The following is a 24,400-nucleotide window of genomic DNA, read 5'->3' as shown; positions in this document are numbered from 1 at the left end:
CTCGGAGCGGGCCAATGGGCGGCGCGCGGCGGCGGGGCGGGGCGGTGCGCGCGGCGCAGTCACATGACGGGGCGGCGCTGGCGGGGGCGGCGGCGGCGCGACCATGGTGAGGGGAGCGGCCGGGGCCGGGGGGAGCCGGGGAGCGCCGGGACGGAGGGGGCCGGCGGCCGAGGGACGGGCCCTGCCCGGCCCGGGCCTGGGGCAGCGCCCTGAGCCGCCGCGCTGGGCCGGCGGCGCGGCGGGCCCGGCCGGGTGCGGGGCTGCGGCGGGCGCGGAGGCCGCACGGTCCGGCCCGGGCGGGGCTGGGCTGCGGGCCGGGCCCGCCGTGTCGGCGATAACGCTGCCCGCGGCCTGGGCCGGGTCGCCGCCTCGCTGCGTTCTGCCCATTTGCTCGTAGGGGCGCAGGGAAAGGCGGTGCTTTTACCGGGGAATCGCGGCCGTAGCGGCGGTCAGTTTCGCTCTCTTTGGCCGTGCTGCCCCTGCGTTAAACCCGGGCTCGTGTCATTGCCCGTTCTGTGCACGCGTGCCGTGGTTGTCCGCCTTGCAGCCTGCGCTCCAGTCCCTCCTGACCCTCCAAGACTGCTGTCCCAGGCTTCCCCAGTAAACTTCCTTTCTTTTCCGGCAGCAGAGGTGGTTGTGCATCGGTGGGCGCAGCTCCTTAGCGCTCTTTGCCGCAGATGTTGGTGTTTGTTGGGCAGGGGGGCAGCGCGGTGAGGGTCAGCCTCTTCTCCCAGGCAGTTAGCAATAGGATAGGAGGGCATAGTCTTAAGATGTGCTGGGGGAGGTTCAAGTTGGATATTTGGAGGAATTTATTCACAAAGTGGGTGATTAGACATTGGAATGAACTGCCCACGGAGGCAGTGGGGTCGCGGTCCCTGGGGGTGTTTAAGGAAAGACTGGACACTGGACATGGCACTCATTGCCGTGGTCTGGCTGACAAAGTGGTGTTTGATCTTTCCAACCTCATTCATTCTGTGAAGCCTGAAATTTCCACATAGAAATAATGCATACTGAGAAATACTTTTCAGTCCTCAATGAACAGATAAGGGGACAGTCAAGTTTCCAAGTAAAACACAAGTATCTTTAATGTACCTTCAGTGGTATGTAATATTCAGTAAGATCTTAAGCAGCACTTGCTGTAACCACCACAAAGTGTAATTAGCCTGAGAGTGGCATGTGAACAGTACTAACAGTATATGGATAGTGGGGCAGAAAATAACTGGATGCTTTATAAACAGGGGATTGCTCAGTTCTTAGGGTTTTGGAACAGACTTTTTTTAAAGTTAAATGTATGTCAATCTCTGTATCTTTGGGGCTGGGCAAAACCTATATTCTTACTTGAAAGAGGAGTGTTAAATACTGAATTGGGTGAATGAGAAATGCTAAATCTATATAGCCACCTGTCTCCGTCCCCCACACCAGTATTTTGTGATAGTCAATTATTCATCAGTGCAACTACTTTTCTTTGCCTGTCATTTCCATGGGAACTGGCCAGACACTTGTCTGGTCTTATGGCCTCTTTCTAAGAATAGCTGTTGTCAGGTGATTCAGAAAAAATAAAGTTACAGATGTTGAACATGGGATAATCACAGGTGTTAAACATGGGATAATTCCCTTTACCAAATTAGGCTCCCCTGTGATCTCCTGTGGCTGAGCTTGGTTTCAACCTTGAAGCTGAATGCTTAAGTACCTTTAACATGACTTGTTTTAAGAGGGCTCTTGCTGCTTTTGATCATTCCCTGAATAAAAAGTCCATCTCTTTAATACTTAATAGTGTCTTGTGGCTTCCTGTAGCAGTAAGTACCAGTTTCAACACGTGAAAAATGCTTTCATCTCTCTGACTTATCTCTGAGCTCCTATACCGTGAGAGGTGATAGAAGTTCTGGAGCCTGCAGCGTTGCAGAGAAATGCTTCCTGTATGGTGTAAAATGATTATGCATTGGTTTTTGGGTTTTTTTTGGTAACTCACTCAATATGTTAGCCAGCAGTGCGCTGTGTGCTGGAGGCTGGCAGTGTCCTGATCCGCTGCTGTAGCTCAGCCCTCCTCTCTCTTGGGCAGCCCCATCGGGAGCGGTGTGTTGGCAGGTAGTGTCAATAACAATGGCAGCAGGCAGGAGAGCCTCCCTGGGTAAATGGCATTTGTTGGGGTATTCAGTACAGGCGGGTGAGCAAGCAGAAGGAAGTGCCATGTGGAACAGGCTGTAAGCACATCAGTTAACTAAAGAAAAGGGCTTCTGGAGAGTGGCTGAAAATGCACTTTAGAATTGAATAGGAGCACAACCTTTTACTCATTATTATTTATACTCTGCATGCAGCTTGAGGCACCTGTGTGTCAGAACATGAGCTTTTAGGCTTGACAAGATCCCTGGAACCCTGCTGTCTTTCAGTACTGTGTCATTCTTGAGTACTCCAAGGTAGCAGATCTTTCAGCACATTGGTTCTTAATTTGGGCCCCCTCTGGAGTGCAGTTCAGTGTCAAATACGGAACTACAAATGAATCTCATGGAGCTGAATGTTAGAAAAGATATAAATCTTAAACAACAGGTGTAATGTTTGGTTTGTGCATTCAGGAGGAATTGCTGTTATGAGGATAGTCATGATCCAGAATAATGTTTATGGCTGCAGTGATACACTTCCCTAATAGTTATCTGCAGGATAACTTGTATAACTATTCTGGTCAGCTGGTTTCAAGCTGCTTTGGGTTTAAAAAAACTGTTTTCTAAGGCAAATTACACTTTAGTTTAGTAGCCTTCATTAAAAAAAAAAAAAACAAACCAAAAAAACCAAAAACCCCAAAGAAAGAAAACCTGAAAGGAACAAAAAGTACCCCAAAAAACCCACCCCAAAAGCTAGCTTTCCTCACCCCCCCTTCCAAATTCATCTGCTGTGAGTTTTGACTTCCATAACTTGCATGTGGTGATTTATGGTAGCCCTGTGTTCAAAGCTAGCAAAAGGCTTCTGTCTCTCGTGCAGAAGCCGTGGTGTGCCTGGGAGAGGCAGTTCTCTGTCCCTTCTCCACTGCTCACTTGCTTCCTCGTTGCTTCAGAGGAAAAAATAAGTAAAGCAAAACTCTTCACATCAGCTGTCCGTTTTTCTACGACATTGGCAGTGGATCTAGTGTGGGTACAGCTCAGGCATTTCTAAAGTCTAAATAGCTGAGTAATTGAAGGTGTAAATTGCTTCTCTTGTGCTCAGGCAGGGGTTTGTACCTTATTGTACGTGTAGTTGACAAGGCAGGATATTCTGTGCTGCTGCTTTTGCCCAGGGTCAAAGTGTCTTCCACCTCAAAAGCTGATGTTCAAGATTGTTTTTGTAGATGGACCTAGGACTCCACAGTTGCTTTTTTGGTAAAATTACACTTGAAAATACCATCTTATGTTACAGGGTTGCTAATATAAGTGTAAGGTACAGAACATAAACAGCTTTATTCAACATGGAATCTGACAGAACTGTGTTCTGGTTCAGTATGTGCCCTGCTGGATCTCACTGGTAGGCTTTTGCTGTGTGTTCTCTTTCCTTCATTGGCCTTTTATCACCACATCCTCAAACTTCAGGCATGTGTTGGTAGCATATGTGTGTCTTTATGTGATCTTGTGTATCACTTGATAATAACCAGGTTATGTTTGTGAACCCCTGTAGTTCTAAAGCTGAAAGTAGCTTGCCTTCTGGAGTTGGAAGAAAAGGGTAAGCTGATACATATTCAGACTTTGAAAAGTAAGAGCTGGAACTTGTTCACTGGTGCTGCTGTTAAGAGGTTTTGTATTCCTACAGGAATAAAGCTGCTACAAGCAACCCCTCAAGGGGCACCACTGCTCCTGTGGTATGCTTTTGACAGCAGTGTAGGTTATTGTGCCACTCGAAAATGCTGCAGTTGTCTTTTCTTCAGACATGAAGTATAGTGCCCTTGCAGAAAAGGCATCTTTGATTGGGCTGATCACCTTCTCAGTCTTCAAATCAGCATACATACAAATTGAGTTTTCCTCTTTTCTTAATTCTCCGTATCTTGGAGAGATACTGAAGAAATAAGTTAATAGCTTGTGTTAGTATGAAAATGCTTCTGTTGATGAATTCAGTACTTGGTCCCAGTGTGGAATATCGTGTAGGACCTGGCTGTTCAAATTTAGAGCAGAACTGGAAGTATTCTTGGTCTTCTGTTAATGCAGACAGAGTTTGCTGTAAAGCTGACACTATAAATGAATGAAACTCCAATTTTTCCCTAACTGCTGCTAAACTGCAGTGGCTAAAGTTCTCTAAGAAGATCCAAATGTATCTGCTGGGCTCGTAGCTGGTATCATGAAAGGATAGTTCTGAACTTGTAGCCACGATTCTATAACCAATGTGTTTGCACACTGAAAGTAAGTAAACCAATGCACATGGACTCAGCCAAATATTTCCTGGGGTTGTAGCAAATATGTGTATCTTTCAGTAATGCTTTGGCTTGGTGTTGCTGTTAAAAAGCCTTCTTTTCACAGCCCCGCTTGCAGTGTTTTATGTGACTTTAGGCTGAACCAGGTAAATGGTAATCTATTAATCAGCTGGGCTTGTCTTAGCTTTTTAGATGGTTTACAGCCTAAACTGCTCTCCCAGCAGTGTCTGGCCCCATGAGCAGCTGGGGATGGAAGAGCAGGGCTGGTGGCTGTGTAAACTTAAGGCCCATCAGGACAAGGGGGCTTGGGAAGTTGTGGTCAATGTTAGCCTTGCTGCACTGTTCCTAGTTGTGCTTTAATAGGGATTTGATGTGGTCAGAGCATATGGCATTCAGCTCAGTAGTGATTTATTTTCTCTAAAGCACTGGTATGGATTCAGGGGGCTGTAGAGTGTAACCAATGTTCTGGCATAGACGTAATTCAGCAAGTCTGTTATGTGATGTTCTGATATTGATTACTGCACACTAATCTGCAGTGTCATTTTGTGTTCCTTAAAAGTCTGATCTGCCATTGAATAATTAAAGCTTAGCAATTACAGCAAACTTCTGCTGGCAGAACATGCTTGTTTCACAGTTTGAGGTTGTCTAAGGGTTTGTAGCTATTGAATTGCTTGGGAAATAGGATCATCTAACCACGGTTGCTGCTTTTTCCTTATGTTAAAATCATTTTTGGAAGACCTGCACATCGATTAATTATATATCTAGAGAGAGCTTTGCAAGAGGTGGAGTCACTCTAATTAGCAGAGATGGCTTTTTGGTTAAATACATTTCTTAATTAGGTATTGTGCATAGTTGGAGTATTACTGAGGCACACTGACTCACAGAAGTGTTGGTTGGAAGGAGCCTTTTTCTCATAACCTCCTAGAAGCAGGTTTGTCACCAGTGTTGGATCAGATCAGCCTTGGTTTTGTCCAGCTGGGTGACGAGGAGTTTCAAGAGCAGTTTCATTAGGGCATGATCAGAGGAGCAGTATTGCAGAGCACTCTCTGTTTTCTATGGAAAAGGATAGTGGGGGGATTTCAACTGCAGAAAAAGAACCCAGTTAAATATGGGAAATAACAGGGGTGTGAAATGCTCTATCACCATTAAATTGGTGTTAAACTAAAACTTCCCTGCTTTATTTAAGGCCTCAGTTTTAATCTCAGTCCTCAACAGATACTTCTGGGGACTCCTCACATGGGACGTGTGGGAGTTGGTGCTGAAGACAGAGTTTTTAAAAACATTAGGGTGATGTAATTCATGGCCTTCCAGCTTGTTTCTGAAATGCAGTTAAAAGGAGCAGACCAGGGACCTTCTGAGCACAGTGGATGAAGGGAACAAGTATAAATAGCTGAGAATTTATTGAAGATGAAGACTCAGAGAACCTGCTGTGCAAATGACTGTGCTGGGTATTTGTCATGACTAGAGAAGGTGTAGCTGAAATACTGCATCAGTGCTTTTGTCTCCAGCAATATTTCAGAGAGGCCATCTGAAAACAAGCTGCAAGATTGAGAGGAGATGCTCTAATGAGGTGCTGAAGGCTGATCCTGAACAAGAGGTGGATGGCAGTGTTTCCTTGTAAAGCCTTAGAAGGAAGGCTAGGTGCAGGGGGGACAGCAATAGGGGTTCTGATCTAAGTTTGGACATTTTAGCAAATAACTTAGATGCTTGTAGAAACTAGTCTCATTATTCTGGTGGAGGGAGGGTAGCAGCTGCAGTAGGAGAGGGGAAATAGAAGGATGTAAGCAATGGATTTATTTAATATTTTAAGAAAATGCAGTATGAACTTTGGAAAGTCAGAAGATAGTGGAAGTTTCATTTGAAGGCATAGAATGTGCCTCTCTGAGGGGAAACAAGAGTGTCACTCTGACAATGTGACTGGGACAAGGACACACGAAGAGTTATTGTTTCTCTTTGGCTTTCTGATCCAGTCTGCAAGTAGCTTCTGCCTTCTGGAATGCACTAACTGTACTTTATCCTTCGCTTATCAGAAACTTGTCCTGAATGGAATGGCGTGGCTCAGATAGCAGTTGGGAACTTGTGACTTGTGAGCACAGAAGGCATCTGTGCAGTTGCAGTGTGTGGTCTGGGCACTGCTTTGAAGCTCTGTGGACAGAAGTAACAACAGTGCTTCCTCTCAGCACAGTCGTGTCTCTGCATTCTCTTAGAGCTTTTCTTCCCAGATACTTGCACTGGGTTCTTGACCACTAAATGTTGGAAAGGCAAAAATTGACCCTGTTCTGCCCCTGTGGCTTTGCTGTCCAAGAAGCAGGGGTGCTTGCAGGCTACCTCTAAACCTTCCCTCAGGTTTTTGCAGGGCACTTTTGAACTTCCTCCATTACATGTCACACAGCTATTTCTGACAGCCCTTGAGTGGTCACTGCAGTGAAACTTGCAGTGCATTCTAAAGTGTGGGAATCCAGTTTTAGTCAAGTCATAAGCAGCTTCATGGAAGTCTGTTTTGTTTGATTTCTTTTTTCCTCCAGCCAACAACACAGCAGTCTCCTCAGGATGAACAGGAAAAACTCCTGGACGAAGCCATTCAGGCTGTGAAGGTGCAGTCGTTCCAGATGAAGAGATGCTTGGTAAGAATGTGACTTTAAAAGGCAATGAAGCTTCTTGTCTGCTAGGAATAAAACAGTAAATCAATAGCAGTCTCTAGTGCTGTGAGGAAAATTAACCCTTTATGTATCTTTGTGCCAGAGGCTTTGCCAATAAATTAGGCGACTGCTCATTGAGAGTGAGCTTTGGGTATTCTTTGAATGTGTCTTCCTGATTTTGCTCCAGTATTTGACAAGAAAAGTTAAAGATGTACCTTTATCATTTACATGCTTGCATTTAAATAAACCTAAGGTGAACTTTATTGTGAGATTATTGTTTATGTCCACCATTCTGTTGGTTTTTTCCATATAGCCTTTTCTTGGTGGGACTGTCGGACTGAGAGGCTGCTGATGAATTACCTGCTGCATAGGATCAATTTTGTACTGATGAATTGTAGATGTACATGTGAATTCTGTGACTGGAAAACACCACGGGCTAGTGTTGTGCTGAGGTTTTTGTCTGGGAATTGTAGCCAATTCAGGCAGATTATGTAATCACATGTAGCTTTCTCAGATTTAAGAAGCCTCGGCTTTTATTTGGAGAAACTGCTTAAAGTTGCAATGAAAACTTAAATATTCCCATATGTTTTCATGTGGTTAGCCAAGCTAACTTTGTTTGCAGCCAAAGGACAGTAGCAAGAAGTGTAACACCTCTTCCAGTTTTGTGCCCAGCGGAATGCTTTGGAAATCTTCAAGTAGCTGCAGCTGTGCTTTTCACTGCTATCTGTGATTAAGTGGCAGTATAATACACTAAATGAATCACACTAGCAATTCTTTTTGTTCTCCCTCAAAACTTACTGCTGCTGCTTATGATGGGTTGCTCAATCTGTAAAAGTGGTAGATTAGAGGTTTGTGGTTGTATCGTTTGATTCCAGGGGATTATATGCACCAGAAGTGTGAGTTAGATGCAGACTAGTAACGGGTGGCTTTCAGTGGGGTGTTTTTTGTGGGTGAGAAGGAGGGGAAGGTGATGAAAGCAGTGTGTATTGTCTGTCTCCTAGAGCTTTCTAGGAGATCTGTGAGATCTGAGCAAAACAACAGACCAGATTTGGAGGAGGGGAACGTGCTCTGTTTTGCTTGCTGGATAGAATCTGAGTGTTGGGTGGAGATTGCTGCGTAAGCAGAATGTTTTTAGATTTTCCTACCATTAGCATTGTGATTTACTATCAGTATCACTACTACTATTACTGTAGCTCTCTCTTCAGCTTCATCTTCTTATCACCTCAGGTAAAATGTTCATTTAGCTAGTGTGGGTGGTGTAGTATAAGCTAGGTATTAAGCCACTTGAGATTTTTTTTCATAGATGAAAAATCCTGCAGTTGCCAAGTGTCATTTCTAACAGACTTTTCTCCTCTGAAGGACAAGAACAAGCTCATGGATGCTCTGAAACATGCTTCCAACATGCTTGGGGAGCTGCGGACTTCTATGTTATCTCCAAAGAGCTATTATGAGCTCTGTATCCTTTCAGGAGGGAACTAATAGTTGAAATGTATTTGGAGTGGGATATTCATCTGCTTTTTTGGTACAATGGTATCTTGTGTCAGATACTTACTAGCAGTTTTCTTCTCAGTATTCAGTTATGTGTATATATTGCAGGAGAATATACACTTTGCTCACTCTTTAAGTTCAGTTTTTCTCTCTGGTATAAAACAGGTCTTTATTGTGTTTCATATCTTCCTCTGGGAAGTTTCAGGAGTCTAGTTCTAAAAACAATATCAGTTCTGTAAAACAGTTCTTTTATTCCCAAATTTATTCCCTTTTCTAATATGCTAAAAATTGATCAAAGGTTTGAGGTTAATTTTGCACATTTATCCCAGTCATGATTACTGTTCAGAAGTACTGCCTGCTTGGGTATGTTTGTATTTGGTACAACATCTTTCTTCCTGGGTGTGAATGAGCAAATTACTATGAAAATAACATTGTAGACATTCTCACTTAAAATCCTTAACTATGAGGAAAAGACATGGCAATTTCTGATGAGCTACACTACTTGGAAGTCTACCTGACAGATGAATTTGCCAAAGGCAGGAAAGTGGCAGACCTTTATGAGCTAGTACAATATGCTGGAAATATCATTCCAAGACTGTAAGTGTGTGTATGTTGGTGTGTGGCTTTGTTTGCTTTTTCTTTTTTACACTGGTGAATAGTTGTCCAGCTCTGGGTTCAGGCAGTGATTGCCTTCTCAATCAGTTTACAATGGTCAATATTATTTCTGCCTATCTGGAGTGGGTTACTGTGGAGCTTCTGAGATTAGGCCAAGAGTGCAGGTGCAGAAGGTCAGTTCTTCCTGACAGTGTTAATTTTGCCCATGACCAAGATGAGAGCACTTCAGTTGTGGAATGAAGTTGGCTTTTGGGTAAAGAGCTGGTCAGTGGAAGATAACCAAGTACCATGCTCTGATCAGGGAGATTGACTCTGCATTCATTAACTGTTTCTGTTACCTGAGGGTCTAGATTTTAGCTTCTCCCACACAGTAGTTGCTTCATAACCTTCTGCCTTTTTAGGGAACAAGAAGTGTGATAAGGAAGGTGGAAGTTTGTGACTTCACTCTTAGAGTCTTTGTGTTTCTGAATTTTTTCTTGGCAAAGTGATAACTTGCCAGAAATTATACTTGAAGGCCTGTGAAGCTTATATTTAAAAATGTGACTGGGCTGCAGTACATCTTTGACATAGTTAGTTTTGGGATTTAGGTTTTGCTTGGTACTCCAGATTTTCATTCCTGACCTTATGTTCACGCCAGGAAGAGGCTCTGGACACATCAGGCTGCATCTTCATGCAACTTCTGGGGTTTGGCTGATGGCTACCACAGTGTCTTCACCTCTGTGTGTAACCATCAGAGTTGTCTTCCTGCCTTCTTGTAGCCTCTGCTTCTCCCTGATGAAACTTGTGGTGCTTTCATGGAGGTTATGTGCATGGGGCAGAGGAGCAGGCAGGGAGGGGTGAGGCCTCTAAATTGAATACCTGTAGGTTCTGGGTATTGTAGTTTTTTTTCTTCTAAGCTGAAGGGGAGTCCAAATACACTGGAACAGCAATCTTCTGCATCTCACATATTCCTGCTGCCTGTTACCTGATGCAGAGGTGCTGAGGGAATGAGTACAAAGACAGTTCCTATCCTGCTAGACTACGGTGTGAGAGAGGCTTAACTACTTCTCCATCATGGGTTACTTATCTATATGTGTCAGAACTGTTTTCCAGCTTATGGGACCCAGGTGATAATTTCATTGCTTTTTTTGTGTTTGGTAATCCTGCCATCACGGACAAAAGGAACTATTGCCTTTCAGTGATGTTGTTACTTTATGGTTTATTGTTTGACTCTGTGCCTTTTGCAGGTATCTGCTGATAACAGTAGGTGTTGTCTATGTCAAGTCATTTCCACAGTCCAGGAAGGATATTTTGAAAGACCTGGTGGAGATGTGCCGTGGAGTGCAGCATCCTCTTAGAGGTCTCTTCCTTAGAAACTATCTTCTGCAGTGTACCAGGAATATCTTACCAGATGAAGGCGAGCAAGCAGAGTAAGAAGGATGGGCTATAACTTAATAAAATTACTGTTAATGGAGCTTATTTAAATTTTCTGTGTGACTTACTTCAGATTTGAGAGAAGTAGATATGCTAGAATTCCATGGACTTGACAGGTGTTTCATCCATTAAGAATTCCCTTCTAGCATTAAAGTTCCTCACAAGTGAGGATAGGAACCTCATGAACCTAGAAATCCTACCCCTTAACCTTATTAAAACTTGTGTGTTCACCAGTGGCTGGAAGGATGAATATCTCTGACAAGCTTTTCTGTTCTTGACCTCTTATCATTTGCAGTGAAGAAACCACTGGAGACATCAGTGACTCAATGGATTTTGTGCTGCTGAACTTTGCTGAGATGAACAAGCTCTGGGTGCGAATGCAGCACCAGGGCCACAGTCGGGACAGAGAGAAAAGGGAGCGAGAGAGGCAAGAACTGAGGATCCTCGTGGGAACAAACCTGGTTCGCCTCAGTCAGCTGGAAGGGGTCAATGTGGAGAGATACAAGCAGGTGGGATGGCTGTCCATTCTTTCTGACTTCTGCCTGCATTTTCCAAACTAAACGAGTTTGGACTTCCAGATGAGCAGCTGGGAGTGTTATAGCTTTGCTAAAAGTTCAGTAATCCTAGCGCTTCTCAAACTCGTCACCTGAGGAAAAGTTGTGAATACTGGCATACACTCATTCATTTCACTCATTCTCCTGTAAGTCTGTTTGTAACAGTGACAAGAAATTCTAACCTTTCCTTCCTGATTCCCATTTTCCTTGCAGAATAATGGGTTGGTCTAAGGGATGTATACGCATCTGGTGTTCTGGGATAGATTTCACAAGTTGTGAGGCTGTGCTTCCCAAAGCATTTAAGAGAACTGTTACTGTGTGAAATGACAGTGAACGAAATGTATTATTTAAAAGTCTGTCCCTTGTAAGTTCTACCATGGTGCTGCTGAGACCCTGGATATGTGCCAGCAAAGTCAGTAGCACTGACTTATGAAGTCAAAGCTTGCATAATGTATGAAAGGGACAGACTTCTGAGATCAGTAGTTTTTTGGGTTTTTTTTCTCTGAAGGATGGAACTGCAGAAAAGTTTGACTTATCAGAAAGTATTTACATAAAGAACCAGCTGAGAACTGTTAGAAATTCTGCTCTGCTTGGATTAAATGTATGTGTGAATATAGACTTAGAAGGTAATTGTAAAATCACTGGAAGACCTTTTCCCCCCTATTCCAGATTGTTCTGCCTGGAATACTGGAGCAAGTTGTGAACTGTCGAGATGCTTTAGCTCAGGAGTACCTCATGGAGTGCATCATACAGGTGAGCTGCTTCAGTTCAGTTGCAGTGACGGGACACAGAGACACTTCTATACACTTAGATTCAGGCAGCTTTCACGTCTTCCTCATGGACTGGAAAACTTCCTCACTGGGACTTGTACGCAGTAGCTTGTCCTGTATTTTTACCAGATGGGCAGAGTGGAGATTTTGTGCTCCTTCTGTTGCAGTAGCTTGTAAGCATCTTAGCAGTAGTGCCTGTGTTATGAGTTGTAATAGAGAGGTGGGCCCTTGAGTTACCATTTGTTTTATGTCTCTTGCTTCATGCATTTACCCAGTCAAGGTCAGCTTCATAGGCCAGTGTATTTACTGTGTGGCTATCTGCTTTAGAATTATTCTGTTGCATTTTTCTTCTGTGTAACAATGGGCAAATTCAGTTTATAACCTGATGACTATTGATCTAAAACTTCAGGTTTTCCCAGATGAATTTCACCTCCAAACCCTGAACCCATTTCTCAGAGCCTGTGCTGAGCTGCACCAAAATGTGAATGTGAAAAATATAATTATTGCTTTAATTGACAGGTGAGTGACCAAGGGGGTGGAACTTGACTCAAACTTAAGTTTGTGTTGTGCACAAGCAGATGATAATTCTTCTGTCATTTGAATATGTTTAATCTTTGATACCACTTCACTGTTTCCATGTCTATCTATCAGCTGTAATTAAGGCTGTGAAGAGTATTATTTCTGTAGCTTCTACTCTCTGGACTCTGCTTTTACAGCTTCCAATGAAATTTGCTTTATGGACTGATCAAAACTTGTAAACAGATTAAGCCAGGAAACAGCCCATTTAGTATTGAGCAGTTTCATGCTTCAGAACTGAAGCAACAGCAGTGCCCTGCTTTGACAGTCATATCACTCATAAGTACCTCATGAAATCTTGAAGATCCTAGTGGCTAAATCATCTATCAGGAATACTTCACCTTGCAGGGTCAGAGATCAGAGAGCATAACAATGCTTCTTCAGAATAGAGCTAGTAGGAAATGGAACTACCTTCTTAATTCTTAGCTTGCCACTAGAATCTACACTGTTCTTGTAAAAGCATGTTTTTCCTGTGGAGGTACTGCTTAAAACTGCTTGCACTGAGTTCAGATTTGGGGGAGAAATCATAGAATCCTTAGGTTGGAAAAGACCTTTAAGGTCAAACTGAAGTTTTCATTTGTATCCTGAAAGGAAACACAGATTTTCAGTGAGCACCTGCACTTTCTTACTGCAGAAAGGAAGTGCACTTGCATGGCTTGTCTCAGGCTGTAGAAGAGCCTTGTCCTTTGCATTTGCACCCGAACATGTACCTTCACACATCTGGTCCGTGTCCCAATGTATGGACTTCAGTCAGCACAGGGATCTTAGGTCCCCCTGGCATTCAGCATTGGGTAGGATTGCTGTATCCTCTCTAAATGCCTGGAGAGGACTTGAGTGTATTGGGCATGACAGGTACAACTTAGGATCTTGAATTTTTTACTTACCAAGTCTGTAGCTTGTCTTCTCCAGGTTCTGTCAGATTTATACGTTCAAAACTTTGGTTTTACTGGAATACCTTTCAGTGTTTGTGCATTTGTCAGAGACACTGTGCTGCCTTTGCTGCCTTCATGCAGAGATGTTCACAGGAGTGCTTTGGTTTCCCACATTTCAATGCTGTGGCTGAGATTTTTCATAATTCTGTTAGCTTAAAAAAGCCCCCCAAAATTGTAAACCCCAAACACTACAAAATCCCAAATCCCAAGAAATGTTGCCTGTAACTGATTTCTGAGACTATCTTAATTACTTTTTAAAGAGGTCACAGGATATTTTGCTAGGCTCTTACACTGGAGTGTGGCAGTGTCATTCTTGTGAGAAGGCTTTCCTTGTGTAGCTTTTGCTGCCCTGTTAAACTTCGGTACCACCTCCACAGTAACTTTTTGTGTTGTTATGTTACAAACACCAGTAAGTGGCTGAGCAGCAGTGACCCTCTGTCCTCCCAGCCTTACCACTGCTGGGGTTTATTGGGCCACTGAAGGCTTCCAGAGCTCTTTCTTTGGGCGGTAGGACAAGGGCAGAAAGGTGACAGCGTGATGGTTATCTTTGTAGTATGGCAACTTGAGGTTTTGACTCTAATATTACTGCCAGTGTTGGAGCATATGAGTGGATTTGTCCTTGGAATCCATGTCCATGTGTGTATGGAGGATGTTGCTCTTATGTTTGTCTTGGAGCTGGTAGCAGCAAAGGAGCTTCAGTATGGTGTAAAGATGTGAAGCTGCCCCTGTATAGGTTGTGCCTCTTGGCATTTCTCATCTTTGTTTCAGCTGGCGTTGGGTAATTGAATCTGAACATCAGTGACTGCTGATGAAGCTTATGAAAATTTTATCCTTATTCCTGTGGGGCTTTCCTGCTAAAGGAATCTCTGCAAGTAGTCTTGCTGCTTTGGGATCTTTGTTGCCTTACTAAACCATTCATGACTTTTAATTATGCTGCCATCTGCCTGCAGCTTGTTCATACCTTGTAGCATTGCTGGCTTTACACTGAGCTGTTGCCAAGGAAAGCTGCCTTGTGCCTCTAAGAAAAGGCAGTGATTGTTCCTGGCTTTAGAAAGTCTGCTTCTTATCACCCTAATCAAATATAAGGGTAGTTCAATGTCTTATTTTTCTTTTTTTTTTTTTTTTGCTTCCTGGGGTTTTATGTGCCTCTTTATTTTAGATTGAGAATCAAAATTGAGAAACCCTGTAGAAAGAATTTTTTTAAGTTTAATGCAATGCCTTTTTCTAAATATTTTTGTAGTTCTTTTTCTAATTCAGAGTATAATAACCTCAGTAATTAGAAAGTCAGCATAGTGCTGAGCTTCTTAAGCTTCAACTCTGGTAAGATGTTAGTCTTCTGATAGTGGTGCTTTCTATCCTGTATCTCGTTTTTGCAAAAATGGTGCTTGGCATGACTTTCTCCTCTTACAGATAAAAATACCTCTCACCATCTCCTGAATGCTTGCTGGATGGCAATTTCTTGCTGCCAACCCCCCCAAAAAACCATATTCTTCCCTTCTCCGTTCTTCTTAAGTTCACTTTGTATTTTGTTCTCTGCAATTAGTCTAAGTTCCAAACATGTTGGTTGGTCTTCAACAACAAAGAATAGTTAAGTCAGCATATTCCTTCTGGGTGATTTTTTCTGGAGGCTGGTTTGTGGAGGATACTATTGGGTGTCTAATTTCAGAAATATCACTGAATGAATAAATGCAGGATATAGGAAGAGCCTATAAATGTAGGCTCTTCCATCAGCCTACTCTATACCTCTTTATCTGCTGGAAAAAAAACGAGAGCATTTGCTTCTAGCTGAAGAACATCAATTAGGAAGTGTCCTTCCTGTTCCTTCTTCACCTTGCCTTTTCTGTCAGCACTCTTTTTCAGGACTGATAGTTAGCAGGCTCAGTTGCTCATAAGGCTTCTGACTTCCATTAATTTCCTTTTTGCTTGTAATAGAGCTTCCAAATATACCTAAAGGACATGCTTTTTCTGCCAGTCCCTCTTTCTGCTCTGTATTTGAGGAGTGGAAAGGCTGTCCTGACCAAACTGCTTTCCTTCCTCTGTCACCAGGTTAGCTTTATTTGCACATCGTGAAGATGGACCTGGTATCCCAGCAGATATCAAACTGTTTGATATCTTTTCACAGCAGGTTGCTACTGTTATACAGGTATGTTGGGTATCCCTGCATGCAGTTTTGGGAGTGTTTTTTTGTAGAGTTCTGTTTTTTAGTATCAGTTTAATGCTGTCTTAAATTTCAGTCTCGGCAGGACATGCCCTCAGAGGATGTGGTGTCTTTGCAAGTTTCTCTCATTAACCTGGCTATGAAATGCTACCCAGACCGTGTGGACTATGTTGACAAGGTGTTGGAGACTACTGTGGAAATATTCAACAAACTTAACCTGGAACAGTAAGTGTCTCTTGCATTTTCTTTGGCATGGCAATTAATACCCTAAACTCAGGCCTTCTGCATTTCACCACGTTTGGTGGGACAGCAGAGCCATGCTCTAGATGTGTAAGGTCACTGCTTTTGGACCCAGCTGCAGCAGCCCTGATAAACTCCTGGCTAACCAGGACACGCTCCCCTGTGCATAAGTTGTGCTGTACACCCACACAATGTGTGTGTATTTTGTAGGCATCCCTTACAGCACTCTAGGGTTCTGTTACTGTTGCATTTGCAGCCACACTCTCTGCTTTTGCTGGCAGCAACTTAAAACATGTATTTATTACTGTATGTCCCAAAGAGCAAGATCTGACTTATTTTGGTACTCGTTTCCTTTCTCCCTAGCACCAAGTTGCTTGGTGGTTGTTGTATACCTCAGAATTGATACTCTGAAGCAGACTTTAAACCTGTCTATGTGTGTGAACCATTGATTAATTTAATTTTTTTGCATATATTTTCTTTTAGTATTGCAACAAGCAGTGCTGTTTCAAAGGAGCTGACTAGACTTTTGAAAATCCCAGTTGATACTTACAACAATATCCTGACAGTTCTGAAACTAAAACATTTTCACCCACTCTTTGAATACTTTGATTATGAGTCCAGGAAGAGCATGAGTTGTTACGTGCTTAGCAATGTATTGGATTACAACACAGAAATTGTGTCCCAAGAACAGGTATGATATAGTTAATTTGAAAATCTAGGTATTTAAATGATTGTTCAAAGACCTGAAAAGACATTTAGTGACTTCATGCCATGTTTTTGTTTCCTAGCCTGTATGCCTCTCCCTCCCCTGGCACAGGCTTTATCCTGCTTGGTAATTCTTCCTCCTGTGTTCTTAAATGTCTTTGAACATTTTACCTAACCTCATCCTAGAGGCTACTTCTGATTTACCACACCTCAGCCTAGTCAGTAATCTCTTAGGTGTGAAAAAAAGACCCTGAATCCCTTTAAAACTGGGCCTGCTACTAGAGAAGGCTGCATAGCCTTTGGAATCTGGATTTCCTCTGCACTTCTGGGGAAATCCCCTGTCCCACTTGTGCTGAGAGGGACCCTTCTTCAGGGTGTAAGGCACGTATGTCTGAAGCATCACCACTATGAGTGGCTGTGAAGATGTTCCCAATTGCTGGCAATATATATGCTTATGGACTACTGCAGTTTAAACAGAGCTTCTTTTGCCTTTACCAGGTTGATGCTATCATGAATTTGGTATCCACGCTGATCCAGGACCAGCCAGATCAGCCTGCTGAAGATCCTGACCCTGAGGACTTTGCGGATGAGCAGAGTCTTGTGGGAAGATTTATTCACCTGCTGCGTTCTGATGACCCTGACCAGCAGTACCTGGTTGGTGACTGGTGCTGCTCAATGTCTGTGCTCTCTGAACTGTCTCAGTTCTTGCATTATTGACTGTACAAGACTTGAGTGAAGCTGGGAGATGGGGCATCACTGCTCTGGCACTACAAACTCAGCAGAGACCGTTATGTATGACACCTTTAGTGGTAGGATGATAAGTTGTTTATTCAGAAAAAGCAGATGAGGACTTAAGCATTGGTTGATTGAAAGTTTTCATCCCATGAGGTTGCAACTATCTGTATTAGTTTGTGAAACTCCTAGTGTTCTGACAACTTCATATAATGACCTATTGAAAACACAGCAAGTGCTGTTTGAAGTACTGTCCTATTTGTGTATTTTGGTACCAAGGGAATGCTAAAAACCTCAGAAAATACAGCTTAGTATGTTTGGCCTTGGGGATTTTAATTTCTGTGAGGATGGGATCTTCATACAGCATGTAGTGTCCTGCTGCTTGGTCCCACATGATTTTTCCTCTCTGCTTCGTCCATCTGTAGCAGTAGATTTGACATGCCCTTGAAATCTGTGCATTGTGGTACTTGTAATGGTTTGAGTTGATCTGTGGCAGCTTAATGTAGTTCTGTTGTTAATCTGCTATACCTGGCTTTAGGGAGGTCACTTAAACTTCAAATAAACTATCTTGAAGTGTGTGTTAGAGAAGAGGGCCAGGGATATTCTGTCTATGCCAGATCCACTGGAGAAGCTGGCAGAAGCTGTGATGAAGTTGGATCTGCTGCAGATGGCAGTTAGCTCATGTCAGAGTCAGGCCTGCTTGGGGACTACTGTGAAGTTACAGTTTGTGCCTGAAATAAATGTCACACCGTATAAACAGTGAGAATAGAGCAACAGAATAAAGTGCAAGCTGTGCATAACACAACTAGCATTGATTCAGCTTGGCTTTAAGGTCTGGTATAAAAAACTCTTGCTTGAAGTGTAATGATACTTGTGTAATGGGGAGAAGAATAACTTTACAGGAACTGGAGTCAGTTGTATTTCAGGACCTTATTACTGGAGTAAAGCAGAAAGGTGGTTCTTTTCTTATTGAGAACAAAGCTTCCCTCAAAGGAATGCTGGCACCAAGGAAATTAATATTTCTACCCCAAAAGAATTTACATAGCTGTTGTAGCTGTTTCTGCAAAGATCTGAGTGTCAGTCTGTCTGTCTCATCTAGCAGTGCTTTGCTTTAATCACGTTGACCCCCTTTAAATGCCATCAAAGGACTTGTCACATTATCTTTTAGGTACAATTGTATGAGCTACTTAACACCTTTTACTAATAATGCTTAATAGCTCCCTCAGCATCACAAATGCTTGCATCAAATTTTTCTACAATTCAGCAGCAGCAGGAAAAATCCAAGGTTATAGGATTTTCACAATATCTCACTTTAAATTATGCATTCTGTATGGAAGAGATAGGAAATGCAAATTCTAACAGCCTCGTCCAAGTGTATTAGCCAGAGTGGCTAACCAGTGTGTCATGGGTGATTACAGACTTCTGTATATTCAGGTTATCTACATCCAATCTAAAAACACCTTTAGGGTGGGGCACTGAGCTTCCCTTGAGTGCATGTTTCTGTGAAGGATTCTCTGAGCTCACAGTGCTTCTGTTCTAGATCCTCAACACTGCCCGGAAGCACTTTGGGGCAGGGGGGAACCAGCGCATTCGTTTCACGCTGCCACCCTTGGTGTTTGCTGCCTACCAGCTCGCTTTCCGCTACAAAGAGAACTCCAAAGTGGTAAGTGCACCTCTAGCTTGCCCTTTATGCTTGCTTGGCTTTATTTTCTTGAAAATGCATTTTTTTCTGGCTTTATAAGTAGACTCAGACTTGATACAGAAGGCTAGTTTTGTTTGGGTTTTTTCTTGAGGTTTGAATGCTTTTTATTTAATGAAGATTTTGATCAAGTCATAGTAAATTACTTTAGTACTTGAGAAGTGAAAAAGTAGAAATTGGCAAGTTTTGTTTTATTCATTAAGGTGACTGATTATGTCCCTTTACTGGAGACCGGAACTGATGGCATGAAACTGATTTAAATCTGAATATTGAAATTCAGCAATTTCTAAATTGTAGCTGTATTATTGTAGTGTTTCTAAACTTAAAAAAAAAAGCACTTGCTTTAACTGAAATAGTAGTAGTAAAAGTGTCCATTAAAATAATGACTGATCCATTTTGGCTCTTAAATATGTATACCTTAAATATGTATTTCCTTTATTGTGGGTGTTATATTGTGGGGAGATAAGGTTAAATATTTGTTAAAATACTCATCAAAATGAAGGTTTTAAAATTCTCTTCCACTTCTGATTGCTCTGGACTGAACAGAATTTTTCTCCCCTTGGCTAACTAGGCTTTTGTTCAGTTATATGCTAAGCATAGCTGTCCTAATTGCAGCTCAGTGTAGGCTTCTGAAGAAGGCTCTGATGAGTTGGTAGGAAAAATGGGTGAGACATTTTTCTAAATGAAAGCAATACTTTGTGCAGACCTACTGAAGCCAACACTGTACTACTGGAGTGACTGGAGTGGCATCAGAGAGCAACAGACTGGAGCACTTAACAGATCTTAGTACAATTGAGATTCCCTTTTCCTTGTAGCAATGCTCTTGTTCAAGCTTGTACTTGCTTTTCTTGTCTAGGATGACAAATGGGAAAAGAAGTGCCAGAAGATCTTCTCATTTGCTCATCAGACCATCAGTGCTCTGATCAAAGCAGAGCTGGCAGAGCTGCCTCTCCGACTCTTCCTGCAGGGAGCGCTGGCCGCAGGAGAGATTGGCTTTGAGAATCACGAAACCGTGGCTTATGAGTTCATGTCCCAGGTGAGTGTCCAGCTATTAGAGCTGGTATCCTGTGCTGCCTTTAATTTGATTTGGGTAGGCTTGCTGGACACTGAACCATTTGGTGTGATTGAAACACCTGAAACGATGGACAGCCAGTGCTACTAGGTAGAAACTCCTCATTTCATTCTTGCTTCCCAGGCTGCTGTGGAATTAAGCTCCATTGCTACTGATTTGAATACTCAGTCTGACAACAGTGGTATGTTGCAATGCTGCCTCCTGCTCGTGTAGTTGGCTCACTGGAGGAGTGTAGCTTCTCAGCATAAAATGCTCCTTCACTGCTTCTGTCTCCAGCTCCTGATATCCAGCTGGTATTGCCCTGACCACAAGCACTCTTTGGAAGTTTTCTAAAATCTGCAGTGTTCACAGCTGCTATGCTGGGCTTTGCCAATTAAAATACTTGTATCGGAACCTATTGTAAAGTACTCTGAAAATCTGTTTGAACTTGTAACTTGGTCTTAAGCCTTACTTGTTGCAAGAAGCTTCCCCTCCTACCCATCACATAAAGAACCAATGTGTTCCATGTTATCCATGTTGTAGCTTTGTCCTAATCTTTCCTCTAATAATGCTACTAAATGCATGTTTTTATACAGAGTTGCTGATAAGCTGGGTTTGCTCACTTTGTTGTATTAGTTGCTGTTGTAGCACAGTTCTGACCATGAGAGCAGCATGACTTTCCATTAGAGACACAGTTCAAGATTTGTCTGTTCTCTGAAGATTCTTCATCTGTGTCGCAGCAGCACAAGTGCTTTTCTTACCTACTCTCTCATCACTGACCTGCCATCAACTTCTGCTGTGCTGTTTTGTGTGTTTTAAAGAACCAAATCTCCTTCAAGGACTGTTTCTGCTGCTGAAGTTCTGTGTCTGTATAGGTGCTTGAATGAGGAAAAACTCAATCTTCAGATTTTATGTGGGATCACACTTATTTGCTAGGACCACTTGAATACTATTTCTTGTAAGACTTTTTCTGGTCTGTGGATTTACTTGATTTTACACTCTACATGAAAGATTTTTTTTCCTGCCTGAAGCTTTTAACAAATGCAAAACTGGACAGTTTCTTGCTGTGTGAGTAGCAGGTGTAATATTTTTTTTTTTCTGATAAGTTCTGATTGAGTCTTGCTTTCTCCCTTGTCTAGGCCTTCTCTCTATATGAAGATGAAATCAGTGACTCAAAAGCACAGCTGGCTGCAATCACCTTGATAATTGGGACATTTGAGAGGATGAAGTGCTTCAGTGAGGAGAACCACGAGCCTTTGAGGACTCAGTGTGCACTGGCAGCCTCCAAACTCCTGAAGAAGCCAGACCAGTGCCGAGCTGTGAGCACTTGTGCCCATCTGTTCTGGTCTGGCCGAAACACTGACAAAAATGGAGAGGAGGTAAGAACAAAGTTGCTGCAGTGGGACAGACACATCCTGCCTCAGTAACAGTTCTGCCTTCCTTCTGTAGACTCTTCTAAAGTAGATACATTGGTGATGTAGGTTTGGTTGGAATTTATTCTAATACATGAAACTTCTAAAACTCACCGGAGCGTAAAGTGCATAAATAAAAACATGGAGAAAACTCTTAATTTAAGGGGAAGTACCAGGCAAGCTTTTGAGTGTCAGCTAGTTAAAGGCTACTTGACTGGGCTGCACTTTGCTTGTATTTATTAGCTCAGTTTGTATGTGAACTATAAAACTTACAAGTTACAGATAGAAGTTGTTAAAATAAAGGTAAAAAAATCCTCTGTGTTCTTCTGGGCTTGTCACATAAGCTGTTGTCATTTTAAAGAGCAGTGTGTGAAACATATTTTTCAAAGTATGCATTATGGTACATGCTACAAAATTGAGTTAATTGATCTCATAATTGAAGGCTTTCAACAACTGTTCATGTTACTGTGTAACATTTAACAAAAGCTACTGTTGGTGGCAGTCAGGCAGGGTGGGCTCGAGTGACAGCTTGCTCTTTGCAGTTTGTGTAGTTTTGTGTTTCTGTGGCATACCCCCAGGAAATGATGTGTGTGCCAAGGGAAGAGATACTGGAGCTCCCTAAGGTTCTTTTATTTCTTGTAACTTTGGTGTTTTTCCTTCTAGCTTCATGGAGGAAAAAGAGTGATGGAATGCCTAAAGAAGGCTCTGAAGATAGCAAATCAGTGCATGGACCCTTCTCTGCAAGTCCAGCTTTTCATAGAAATTCTGAATAGATATATCTATTTTTATGAAAAGGAAAATGAGGCGGTGAGTGGAAATTCATTCTCTGTTGCATCTTTTTTAAAGAATGTTTCTTTAAGCTCTTCATTCACACTTAAAACAACAAATTCTCTTTAGCTTGCCCGGTAGTCTCATGAGAAGCACAAATTCTTGTGGTAAGAGAGGAGTCAATTCTTGATGTGCTAGTAAAAGTATTGAATTATACTTTGTTCTTCTCACATTGGGGGGGAAATGCTTGCAGTTTAGTTATGAATATAAATATTGTGAGACTTGTATACTTAAAATATTTTAGATTAAAACTTACTGAAACTTAGATGAGAAAGTAGTAAGATTCTAGCTTTTGAGGTACCAAACTTAATGTGTACATAAGGGAAAGCAAATTCTTTACAGGTGTTCATGGTCACTGCTGACTCTGCCAGGTTGGTACAAGCTTTAATTTCTCAAAATAGATATGACACCATGTGTACTCAGCTTAAATTGTGTGTGTGTATAATCTGAGTTAGTTACCTGACCCATTTTCTGTTAGCAGGTAAAGAAGAGTTATGCACTTTGAAAAACCTGCTTGGTCAAGTAGAGATCAGTGTCTTTTCTGATGTCATTGATTGAGACCAGACATTAAAGAATACCCTGCAGTTCTGAGAGAATTCCTAAAAAAAAAAAAAAAATTGAGAGATTTGCTGACTTTCCAATCACTGAACTGGCTTCTCAGTATAGGGGTGCTCTAGTATAGGAGATGCTGTATCTGATGGAGATGAAAATGAAGCTTTGAATTTCAAAGCACTTGGCAGATATAAAAATACCCTCTAGATCCTCTGGTGGTCTGCAGTGCATTTTGTGTAGTGCTGAACTTCAGCCCGTAGGCAGCCGTGGCTTATTCTCTAAGAAAAACTTTAAATCTGATATTACCATCCTGACTGACTTCCAAACAATTATCTCACAGTGCATATACAATCTCACTGTGTGTGCCATTTATTTGAAGCCTTAAAATTTGTATTGAATACACTGGAAAGAAATGCTGTTGGCGTAGTTACAAAGCTATCAGGCTAATGACAAGTTTTTCACTTTTGCTGGGATGGGGGAATTTCCACAGAACTCTGCAATTGGAAGGGTCCTGTGCAGAACTAGAGAAGGCAGTCCCCAACAGTTTGTCTGCATATTATCTTATCAGCATTTTGAAAGATTGTCCAAGTACAGACAACTTAAAGACAAGTCTGTTAAAACTAATGTCTGTGCACTTGTACACAGAAGTTGATGACTTCTGTTTTATGTTCTGCAGGTGACAATTCAGGTTTTGAATCAGCTTATACAGAAGATCAGAGAAGATCTCCCAAACCTTGAGTCTACTGAAGAAACAGAACAAATTAACAAACACTTTCACAACACACTGGAGCACTTGCGTCTGAGGAGGGAATCACCAGAATCTGAGGGGCCAATTTATGAAGGTCTTGTTCTTTAGAAAAACACTCACTGTACCTGTTTTCATTTACATACCATGTTTTTTTTTTTTAAGATAGGTTCCTAGGTTGTGCCTTTCAGAAATGTCGAGTTAACATTCATGTGTTCAGTCTGGCACTTCAAACACTTGTGTTGAGTACTCTAACAAATTTGGAAGGTTGGACCAGCAACTACAGGTTTCATCAGTTAGCATGGCAGAAACTTTCTTTGAAATCCATGTGACATGGTAGGGCTCTTCTGTTCTGATTTCTCTTCTGTCCACTGTTGCTTCTGTAGCACTAGAGCTCTAAACTGGCAGTGACTGTCAGCTGAAACTGTGTCTGATCCTTACAGAGCATCAGATTTTTTGGGATTATTGTATGTCAAATTCTGCTTGTGCTTTTCTTTTAATGCGAGTTAAGACTAAGTGTAATATTTTTCCCTAAAACTAGAATATATTAATGCATGTTTGGAGAGTTTTAAAGTACCATGTTCAAAAACAGAAGTTATATTTTGCATATTAAGGCTCTGTGACATTCAGTGAGGGCCAGTACTGTGCACAGGGCATATTTATCAAGATAATTTTGTTCCAAATAGTATAAAAAAAAATAGAGAAATTGCAATCTATATAGATATGTATAACCTTCATTACTGTAAATTTAGGGGAAAATGCATTACACAAGTTTATTCAGTATCATGATTTTGCACCGGTGAAACAATAAAGTTGCTATTAACACCAGTTGTTTCATGTCTCTTCAGAGCCCACTGTTGAACCTTCTGATAAAAGTGAAAGAACTTTGGTTTTGTAGGGACAGAATAATCAAGGCATAGTTACC

At 42.0% G+C, this 24,400-nt stretch overlaps 1 protein-coding gene across 1 annotated transcript; it reads left to right on the top strand.

The window, feature by feature from the left end:
* Positions 1-54: 54 nt before the first annotated feature.
* On the top strand, positions 55-24,303 carry VPS35 (VPS35 retromer complex component). Its single transcript, XM_038148162.1, has 17 exons — positions 55-106; positions 6,892-6,990; positions 8,365-8,461; positions 8,967-9,090; positions 10,335-10,517; positions 10,817-11,030; positions 11,745-11,828; positions 12,255-12,364; positions 15,400-15,496; positions 15,588-15,736; positions 16,235-16,442; positions 16,955-17,110; positions 18,729-18,851; positions 19,744-19,923; positions 21,078-21,317; positions 22,014-22,157; positions 23,407-24,303. Exons 1-17 carry the CDS (start codon positions 104-106, stop codon positions 23,584-23,586), a joined length of 2,391 nt encoding a protein of 796 aa, XP_038004090.1. The 5' UTR covers positions 55-103; the 3' UTR covers positions 23,587-24,303.
* Positions 24,304-24,400: the final 97 nt, after the last annotated feature.

Source organism: Motacilla alba, chromosome 11 (assembly GCF_015832195.1).
Source record: "Motacilla alba alba isolate MOTALB_02 chromosome 11, Motacilla_alba_V1.0_pri, whole genome shotgun sequence".
Taxonomy (NCBI): domain Eukaryota; kingdom Metazoa; phylum Chordata; class Aves; order Passeriformes; family Motacillidae; genus Motacilla; species Motacilla alba.
This window is presented reverse-complemented; position numbering and strand designations above follow the sequence as displayed.